The sequence below is a fragment of the Rana temporaria genome, chromosome 11 (genome assembly GCF_905171775.1).
Source record: "Rana temporaria chromosome 11, aRanTem1.1, whole genome shotgun sequence".
NCBI lineage: Eukaryota > Metazoa > Chordata > Amphibia > Anura > Ranidae > Rana > Rana temporaria.
This window is the reverse complement of record NC_053499.1, coordinates 130593635-130604594: the sequence shown is the minus strand read 5'-3', so window position 1 is coordinate 130604594 and position 10960 is coordinate 130593635. Positions and strand designations below refer to the sequence as shown.

Genomic DNA, 10960 nt, shown 5'->3' with positions numbered 1-10960 from the left:
GCAGCGTAAGGGATTCTCACATGAACACTGACTGTGTTGATGGAGAATAAAGCAATGTTCTTTCCTTCAACATGTGGTTGAAGCCTAAGGCCTCGTACACACGACCGTTTTCCTCGACAGAATCCATCAAGAAACTTGGTGGCAGAGCTTTTTTGCCGAGGAAAACGGTCGTGTGTATGTTTTTCATCGAGGAAACTGTCGAGGAACTCGACGAGAAAAAAAGAGAACAAGTTCTCTTTTTCCTCGACGGGAGTATCAATTTCCTCATCGTGTTCCTCGTCGGGCTGGTTTTCGACGAGAAACACGTTCAAGTGTATGTTAAGAAACCCGCGCATGCTCAGAATAAAGTATGAGACGGAAGCGCACCTTGGGTAAAAGTAGCGTTTGTAATGGAGATAGCACATTCGTCACGTTGTAACAGACTGAAAAGTGCAAATCGTCTCTTACCAAACTTTTACTTAACACGCAGTAACATGAGATTAGCAAAAGCAGCCCCAAGGGTGGCGCCAGTGAAATCGAACTTCCCCTGCCGTTGTATGTGTTGTACGTCACCGCGTTTAAGAACAAGGAGATTTGGTCTTGACAGTGTGTACGCAAAGAAAGCTTGTCAAGTTTCTCGACAAGCCTAACAAGGAACTCGTCGAGGAAAACGATGTTTCAATTACGACGAGTTCCTCGGTCGTGTGTACGAGGCCTAAGGAAAGAAAACTTCATAATCTATGACCGGCCTAAGTCTGGTCTTATGGGATCTGGGTATATATAAATACGCTGACTTGGGTTTCTGATTAACAAGTTATCATTATATAGTTAGCAGTTCACTGCTTCATCTTACTTGCTGCATGGAGGAACTCTGAATACAGCTTGGTGAGAACACAATGTAAGTCAAAGTCTGGCACCTACCTTCCATGCAGCCGTATCTGATAGACAGGTAACTTCCCGACACAGGGCATGGCTCACCAAAGAGAGAAGCTTCAGTAGCAATCTGACAAGCCTGGAGCCCCTGGCATTGACCTTGGGAAGAAGAATACTTTAAATAAATGGAATGACCTTCACAGCTAGAGACTTTTTAGGTAACATCAGTTATTCCAGATAGTGTTTAATTTAAGAGCACAATTTTTTTTAGAAAATTAAATCATATCTGCTTCAGAAGAACACATTGAAAAATATTAGATACAATTGGATTTAACAGAGAAAAAGAGATGTAACCTGGGTTATTGAACTCTAAGCAGATAGAAAAGACACAAATGACTGAAGCTCTATAATCATTAAAATATAATTAAAGTGTCTTAAAAGAAAAAAGACTGTGCTCTTTTATTGTACCACATCCATATTATATATGGTTTCAAATAGGGAACCTTGGATGTCGGACTTTTCATGGTACATGAAAAAGACTAACACAGAAATTCAATAAAATCAGATTTTTATTACAAATATTAAAATAATCTGTTAAATCCATATGAGAACAAATCTCACACAAACATTAGGCCATATATGTACAAAGACAGGGCCGATCCTAGGCAGGGTGAAGGGGGTGCTCCGCACCCAGGCGCCGCAAAGGTGGGGGCGCCGAAGCTCCAAAGTGCTGCCCTCCCTCCTCCTTGTCTGTGTCCAGAGGCAGAGGGCATGCGGTTTCCCATCCTGCTTGCTCTCTTCGCTGGCAACTGACAAAAGAGCATACCTCCCACTGTCCCCGGAATTCGAGCTGGGTACCACAGTAGAGCTTAGTACCGGAGCAGTCTCCTGTCTGCCCCGTCCCCTCTGCGTGTGTCGGCTCTTCTCCCACAGGCTGTGTGATGAGAGGCTTCTGGGTTGGCCGGAGCTGCTGCCAATCATTCCGTGCACTCCCAGAAATGCTTTTCGAGTGCCGCCCTCCAAGTGACCAAAGATGCCACGTATGCCCTGCCCCCTGTAAAGTGCTTCTGCTCCCAGCACGCCTGAGCTACAGGGATCTAATGGACAAGTACTGATCTATGGGGACACCTGATGTGGGGGGCTCTGATGGGGGACACCTGCTGTGGGGGGGCTCTGATGGGGAACACCTGATGTGGAGGGGCGCTGATGGGGGACACCTGCTGGGGAGGGGCTCTGATGGGGGGACACATGCTGTGGGGGGGCTCTGATGGGGGACACCTGCTGTGGGGGGGCTCTGATAGGGGACACCTGCTGGGAGGCTCTGATAGGGGACGCCTGCTGTTGGGGGCTCTGATGAGGGACACCTGCTGGGGGGGGGGGGACATTGATGGGGGGACACTAATGAAGACTTTCATAGGGGAGCATCTCTGTGTTTGAGTTGTAGCCATAGAAACATGTGTAAAGAGGAGGAGTTAGTAAGATGACTACGCCCATGTGGGGGCGCCAGAAATATTTCTGCACCCAGGCGTCTGTGACCCTAGGATCGGCCCTGTACAAAGAGACATGTTTGGCTTCGCTGAATTGTCCAAGGAGTCAAGAGAGCCTCCAGGCGGGGGTGGAGTCATGGGAGAGGCAGGAGGAGCCCAAGTACTCGGCATCGGTGCAACCATATTACATACATTTCCTATCAGCATAATTATCAGTAATTAGTAGTATTTTGTAAAAGAGCAAAATCAGGTATACGACTTCACAGAGCATTCTGCAGGCACTTTACCTTGAGGATGATCCAACCACCCTTTAAAATCCATGGGGTTGATTTACAAAAGGCAAATAGGCTGTTCATCTTGCAAGTGAAGTTGGACTTTGCAGAGGAATTTTCCCCAGAGTTTAGTGAATGTGTTGAAATTTTGCATTGCAAAGGATACCCATCACAAGCAAGGAAAGGGGGTAAAAATGATGCCACATTACATGTATAGCCCCGTACACACAATTGGAATTTCCGATGGGAAAAAAAAACACTGGGCCGGATTCATGTAGCTCAGCGGATCTTTAGATCCGCTAGATCTACCTGGTTTACGATCCCCCGGTGCAATTTAGCGAGGCTAGTGCATGATTCATAAAGCACTTACCTCGCAAATTGCACCGTTGGATCGTAACTCCCCCCGGGAGAATGCAAATTCCGTGGCTAGGGGGAGTGTACAATTTAAATCAGGCGCGTTCCCGCGCCGATTTAACTGCGCATGCGCCGCCGGCGAAAAAGCCCAGTGCGCATGCTCCAAATGACGTCGCTAGGACGTCATTGTTAGCGGCGGGTAGGTCAATTGCGGCCATCGGGATTCCCGATCGACTTACGCAAACGACGTAAAAAAATTTAATCTCGGCGCGGGAACGTCGGCCATACTTAACATTAGCTACCCCTCATATTAGCAGGAGTAGCTCTCCGCCGGAAAAAGCCGAACGCAAACGACGTTGAAAAAGAGCGACGGGCGGGCGTACGGACGTGAATCGGCGGTTTCCCTCATTTGCATATGCGACGTGTAAAACAAAGCGACGACACCTAGCGGCCGGCGGGAGATTACAGCCTAAGATTCGACTGGTGTAAGTCACTTACACCAGTCGGATCTAAGGGAGATCTATGCGGAACTGATTCTTATGAATCAGTCGCATAGCTCCGACCGTGGGATCTCACAGATCCGACCGTCGGGTCTCACAGATACGACGGCGGATCAGGAGATCTGCCGGCGTATCTATTGATGAATCTGGCCCACTGACTTTTTCCATCGGAAATTCCAACCGTGTGTATGCCCATTGGAGTTTTTTCATCAGATATTCAGTTGAATTCCATCGGAGTTTAGATTGAGAAAATGTTCTCTTTTACTCCGATGGAATTCCGTCTGTCAGGGACGTACTGGGCACTTCAGAAGGATGTGCGCATGCGCACATCGTGGACTTTGTGCACAGATGTGCGCATGTGCACGCGTTAGGCGCGCTTTGGCACCCAACGGCCTATAAAAGATGCTCCAGAGATGTTGCCCCTCGCAGTTTGATCTGCTTCTGGTCCCTGAGTTCCTGATTCTCTGCCTGTATCCTGTTCCTGTGTTTGACCCGGCTTCCTGACCACGCTTCTGTCTCCAGTCCTGACCTTGGCTTGTTTGACTCTGCTCAGTTACCTGCCTGCCTGTTGCCAAGACCCAGCCTGGACTTTGACAAACTCTCTGCCTGCCACTTATGATGTTTACCTTGATGTGTATGCTTGTCTGACTCTGCAAAAACCTGCACCAGCTGACCTGCATCCCCTGCTCTGCAAACCAGCACCTACTGACCTGCATCCCCTGCTCTGCAAACCAGCACCTGCTGACCTGCATCCCCTGCTCTGCAAACCAGCACCTACTGACCTGCATCCCCTGCTCTGCAAACCAGCACCTGCTGACCTGCATCCCCTGCTCTGCAAACCAGCACCTGCTGACCTGCATCCTCTGCTCTGCAAACCAGCCCCTGCTGAACTGCATCCCCTGCTCTGCAAACCAGCACCTGCTGAACTGCATCCCCTGCTCTGCAAACCAGCCCCTGCTGACCTGCATCCTCTGCTCTGCAAACCAGCACCTGCTGAACTGCATTCCCTGCTCTGCAAACCAGCCCCTGCTGACCTGCATCCTCTGCTCTGCAAATAAGCACCTGCTGACCTGCATCCTCTGCTCTGCAAACCAGCGCCTGCTGACCTGCATCCCCTGCTCTGAAAACCAGCCCCTGCTGACCTGCATCAGCTGCTCTACAAACTTGCACCTGCTGACCTGCATCCGCTGCTTCCTGTACCAGCCGTTTCAGTCTCCACCACTCCAAACAGTGAGGATCAGACAGGCACCCTTACCTCACTGTGCTCTTGCCACCACTGTCCCCACTCCAGTGGTCCCCGAGCCGGGAATGTACGGGAGGTCCCTCTCTGCACGTCAGGCACACATCTAAGGTACGATGTGAGTTTGCCCGGGGAAAAGCCTGATCGTGTGTACGGGGCATAACAGAAAATACCATACTACTTTTTTTTTGCAATTAGTACATCCTAAAATATATAAGCCATGCAGGAATGCCATTGATGCACTAGGGCACATCATATCTATATGATAGCATCTCTGTAATATGAAGCATGAATTAACACTGTACCTGAAACTTGCTCCTTCACGTTGTTCCACTTGCAGCCAGTTGTGGAGGGGGCAGCAGTCTCCTGGGCACAGAGATGGGGGCTCTGGCGTCCATAGAAACTCTCATTAATCTGTACCACTTCTCCGGATCCACACTGTACTGTAGCATTCTGGTTATCACAGGCTATGGTAAAGCCAGATTCTATAAGAATACATTAGAGATATTTATTTAAAAAATAGAAGAATGTTTCACACACAATGCAATCTAAAATTATCTGTTAAAGAGGACCTGAACTCTGGCAAGCAGATGAAAATGGCTTAGTCACCAGTATTTTCTGTATGCTTCTTTGCGTTTGAACTTTTCCCTGTTCTGCATTGTCTTTCTATGTTGAGAGTTTTTTTTTTTTAAAGAAATGTTTTAGAGGGTTTACTTTCTCTTTAAGGGGGTAAATCCTTTCAGGGCTGGTTAATTAGGTGTACCAACATAGGCCCAGATTCACAAAGCACTTACGCCAATGTATAACACGTTACGCCGACGTACGTGCCAATGTGCGCCAGCGTATGTGTGCGGCAGACCCACGAACCAACATGCGCCTAAAATCAGGCTACACCCCGCCGACGTAGCTTGCACACGCCGGCGTAGGGTGGGCGCACATATGGTCTGGGCGCATGGTGCTGCTCCTATTGATTAGCCATTCAAACATGCAAATGAGGGAAATACGCCGATTCACGAACGTGCGTGTGCCCGGCGCATGCTACGCGAGATGCGCGTCCGGCGTTAAGTTATTCCCCATAAATGAGGTGCAACCCAGCAACAGACATGCACAGGTCTGCACCAGGGAACACAAGCCGGTGTATTGTGCGTTGGACGTGTGTCTGGCTGGGCGTACGTTATGTTCACGGCGTACGCGGTGATCCGGCGTAGCTTAAGCAGTTGTGCCGGCGTGGTTGTGAGCAGGCGCAGGGGGGTGCTGTGCATGCGCCCACGTCACGGCGCATGCGCAGTTCGTGATATGTACCTGTCTGGCGCTCGGCCTATCATTTGCATGGGGTCATGCCCACTTCCACCTACGCCGGAGTGCGCCTTCGAAACCCACGCCACGCTGGCGCAGCGTTGGGAGCACTGGCTTGCTGAATGCAATGCTTGCCTCTCCGCGCTACATTGGCGTGGCGTACGGTGTTTGCTCTACGGCGGCGTAATGTGTGCCTTGCTCTCTGTGAATCTGGGCCATAATTTGTTTTTATTTATTTTTTTAAAGAAACTACTGATCAACATGTATACAGAGTAACTTACCAAATTCACAAATAAAAAAGAAATCCTGGCTGCAGTTGTCAGTTGTTGCCCACTGGTAGCCAGACTGCTTCTTCAGGTAGCCACACTTTCCACCAGTGACAGAGGCTTCCTTACTTTCCCAGTTATCATAGCTTACATTAGATGTATCCAGCCAGGTCAAAGTTCCTGTTCAAAAGTGATATACGGCTATTAATACACATAAAATGACGTTCAACTGCATATACAACATTTTTGTGTCATTCTTGTTCAGTACATTTTTTTTTTTAGGGAGCTTGGTTATCATCTGATCATCTGATCAGTGACCAATTGCTAACTTTATTTCCAATACAGTGTGGAGATCGAGTGGTGTGAGTTGCCTAGTTCATTTTTGGGTCCGCCGAGACCATTGCATTTCAGCCGCACAATACTGAGGAATCTTTGATGTGTATCTATCACGCTTTTTTAATTTTGGCACTGTGTGAGTGCACTCTTTGAAGATTTTGTTTGTGGTTTGTGATTAAAATTGCTTTTATGGTATCACACTATGTTACACTCTTTTCATTTTTGAGGATTTTATCTGTCCACCTGTCTGGGAATGGAAGCTCGCCTGCTGATTTAAACTAACTATAACAAAGCTTCTGTGCCAAAACACGAGAGTGCTAGGCATATTGTTCTGGTGAGTGGCCATTTCTATTGGTGGAGGATTCACTATTGTTTCACATCGGGTGTGGTGGAAGATTATTTTGAATATAATTTGAAGATTTTACACCTTGAAAGAAGCAAAGAAGCGTTTTTTCCTTTTTGCTCCTCCATGAACTTTATGTTTTCCTATGAACACTTTTATCACAGGTTTTTGATTCATTTGCATTTATATTGAAGATTATTATTACTTATCACCTTATCACAGTGTGATTCACACACACTTGAGCGCTGTTTGTATATCATTTTGTGGTTTATTTGTTTAAAACACGTAATATATTTATTTTTTTTCACATTTTTAACGCCCGTTTCTGAAAATCTGGTGAATACAAAAAATGTCAACATTCTGGATTCTTCCACATTTTTCTACAACAGTTTTGATAATAAAGTGCAGGGGTGTCAAACTCAAATTCATCGGGGGCCACATCAGCAGTTTGGTTGCCCTCAAAGGGCCGGTTATATCTGCACTCCAGTTTTCTTGCGCTGCGTAGGGAGCGCAGGGTTCAGGAGTGAGCTGCGGAGGGAGCGCAGGGTTCAGGAGTGGGCTGCGGAGGGAGCGCAGGGTTCAGGAGTGCACTGCATAGGGAGCGCAGGGCTCCGAAGTATGCTATGCACAGCGTGCAACAACTGATTTCATCCCTCCTAGTGGGTTCTGACCTCACCGCCCCCCTGCTCTCTCCTTCCTACCTGACCCAGCTTTTAGGCTGCAGCCCGCTGGATAAAAGAAAAAAACATAGCCGTCAGAGCTGCGCGGGCCACATGGCAAGGCCTGGCGGGCCCGGATTCGGCCCGCGGGCCTTGTGTTTGCCACCCCTGCCCTATTTGGTAGACGCTATAAATTTTGCGCAAACCAATCGATAAACGCTTATTGCGATTTTTTTTTACCAAAAATAAGTAGAAGAAAATTTTGGTATATATTTTTGGGGGATATTTATTATAGCAAAAAGTAAAACATATTGCATTTTTTTTCAAAATTGTCGCTCTATTTTTGTTTATAGCGCAAAAAATAAAAACTGTAGAGGTGATCAAATACCACCAAAAGAAAGCTCTATTTCTGGGAAAAAAGTTCACCAATTTTGTTTGGGAGCCACGCCTTAGACAAAAATCAGACGCTCGGTTGGCCAACAATCTGATCGTGTATACAAGGCTTTAGACAATGGGGTTGAACCTTTTGTAGCTGTGCAAAGTAACCAATCAGCTTCTAATGCCGCATACACACGATCAGGCTTTTGCCCAGCCAAATCACATCGGAATTCCGACGGAATTCCCTCTGAGAAAAATAGAACATGTTCTATATCTAAACTCCGATGGAATTCATCTGAATTTCCGATGAAAAAATGTAGATGGGGCTACACACGATCGGAATATCCGATGGAAAAAGTCAGTCGGACTTTTTCCATCGAAAATTCCGATCATGTGTACGCGGCATAACTTGTTCAATTACATTTTGACCGTAAAACCTGGAAGCTGATTGGTTTCTGTGTAGAGCTGCATTCGATTTTTTTTTTTCTGGTAACAAAAAATCTATACCATGGGCTAGATTCAGAAAGAATTTACGCCGGCGTATCTATTGATACGCCATGTAAATTCAAAACTGCGCCGGCGTATCTTCTTTCTGTATTCAGAAAGCAAGATACGCCGAAATTAGGCTAAGATCCGACTGGCGTAAGTCTCTTACGCCGTCGTATCTTAGGGTGCATATTTATGCTGGCGGCTAGGTGGTGCTGCTGTCGATTTCATTGTATAATATGCAAATGAGCTGGATACGCCAATTCAGAAACGTACGTGCGCTTAACGGATTTTTTTACGTCGTTTGCGTAAGGCTTTTTCCGGCGTAAGGTTACTCCTGCTATATGAGGCATAGCCAATGTTAAGTATGGACGTTGTTCCCGTGTCGAATTTTGAAAATTTTACGTCGTTTGCGTAAGTCGTTCGCGAATAGGGCTTTGCGTAATTACGTTCACGTCGAAAGCATTGACTATTTGCGACGTGATTAGGAGCATGCGCACTGGCAGACGTTCACGGCCGGCGCATGCGCCGTTCGTGAGAAACGACGTTTACGTGGGGTCATGTTTTTTTTACATAAAACACGCCCACCTCTTGACAATTTGAATTCAGCGCGCTTACGCCGGCAGATTTACGATACGCCGCCGCAACTTACGGAGCAAGTGCTTTGTGAATACTGCACTTGCCCGTCTAAGTTGCGGAGGATAGGATACGCTACGCCCGCACAAACTTGCTTTCCCCTACGTGAATCTAGCCCCATATGTATTACCAGTTTACCTGAATCACTCTTAGGTTGAAGGTTGTATACAATCCCCATCCACCAATTTGCATCTTCCGATAGATGTTGTCCTAGAAAGTCTTGAGTCCCCTGATCACGAATAAAGACCAGATGTCCCCCTCCTCTTTCACACCAGGACTGAGCACTGTGGAAAGTGCGTTCAAGGCGAGCAAATTCATAGCAGGAGCTGTTGTAGGAGATCTGGTACTTGGAGCAAGGAGTCGAATCTCCGGGAACGGCAAGAAACGTCAAAATGAAAAATGTTAGCCAAATCATCCTATACAACATGATGTTGCATGGACCATCTCTTCCACTGAACTGAGGTCTGCAACAAGTGTTGGTTCATCCCTAACAGGAGGAAGACGGATACCACTGCGCCAATGGGCAATTCATGCTTCACTGTATTGTGCCCAGGCCATAAAGAGATCAATTCATCACATGCAATATATTTCTTGTAAATACACAATACTGGACATCCATAAAAACAAAGCTTGAATGACAAAGCAGGCATAATCAGCACACATTAGCATCCAGCATTGCATGGAAGAAGGAAGATAAGACTACAATGCTCAGGTGGTGCTCAGAGATAAACCAGTTCCATGTTCTTTATTACTTCTTTCCTGAATACAAAAAGAGCTAATCACTGCAGCCTGCTGCTTATATTTTACAGGAGACCAAAGGACAACAAACACAAATATATGGTACTCTAGAACATCAGTGTTTAGGGCGTTTTCTTCAGGGCAAAAAAGCTGAAAAATTAGTGACATTGGCTTACAATATTAAAGCACACAAAAATAACAAGTTAAAAATGAACAGTCCATTTAACCACTTAAGACCCGGACCTTTAGGCAGGTAAAGGACCTGGCCAGTTTTTGCGATTTGGCACTGCGTCGCTATTACTGACAATTGCGCGGTCGTGCGATGTGGCTCCCAAACAAAATTGGCGTCCTTTTTTCCCCACAAATAGAGCTTTCTTTTGGTGGTATTTGATCACCTCTGCGGTTTTTATTTTTTGCGCTATAAACAAAAATAAAGCGACAATTTTGAAAAAAATTCTATATTTTTTACTTACTTCTTGCTATAATAAATCTCCCCCAAAACTATATAAAAAAATGTTTTTCCTCAGTTTAGGCCGATACGTATTCTTCTACATATTTTTGGTAAAAAAAAAATCACAATAATCGTTTATTGTTCGGTTTGCACAAAAATGTTAGCGTCTATAAAATAGGAGATAGTTTTATGACATTTTTATTAATATTTTTTTTTCTACTAGTAATGGCGGCGATCTGCGATTTTTATTGTGCCTGCGACATTATGACGGACACATCGGACACTTTTGACAAATTTTTGGGACCATTGTCATTTTTACAGCGATCAGTGCTATAAAAATGCACTAATTACTGTGAAAATGACACCGGCAGTGAAGGGGTTAACCACTAGGTAGCGCTGTAGGGGTTAAGTGTGCCCTAGGGAGTGCTTCTTACTGTAGGGGGGATGGGCTGTGTGTGACACGACACTAATCACCGCTTCCGATTACAGAAAGCTGTGGTCACTGTCCTGTCACTAGGAATACTGGGGAAAGCATTTCCCCCTTCCTTCTCACTGTGACACGATCGCGGGTATGCCCGCGGACATAGAATATGCGGGACCAGCGGTCGGAGCCACGGAGCTCAATGCCAGCTTCTTAAAGGGGACGTATATAAATACGTCCTTCTG

The 10960-nt window shown here is 46.3% G+C and overlaps 1 protein-coding gene across 1 annotated transcript in view; it reads right to left on the bottom strand.

Annotated features, from left to right (window-relative positions):
• Positions 1–9724, bottom strand: part of PKD1L2 (polycystin 1 like 2) — a 163557-nt gene extending 153833 nt beyond the window's left edge. Inside the window, exons 1-4 of the mRNA XM_040329156.1 lie at positions 9244–9724; positions 6283–6447; positions 5011–5190; positions 901–1011 (exon numbers count right to left, since the gene is read on the bottom strand). Of these exons, the coding sequence (XP_040185090.1) occupies positions 901–1011; positions 5011–5190; positions 6283–6447; positions 9244–9532 (745 nt within the window). The 5' untranslated portion in view covers positions 9533–9724. The remainder of the gene's footprint in view (positions 1–900; positions 1012–5010; positions 5191–6282; positions 6448–9243) is intronic.
• Positions 9725–10960: the final 1236 nt, after the last annotated feature.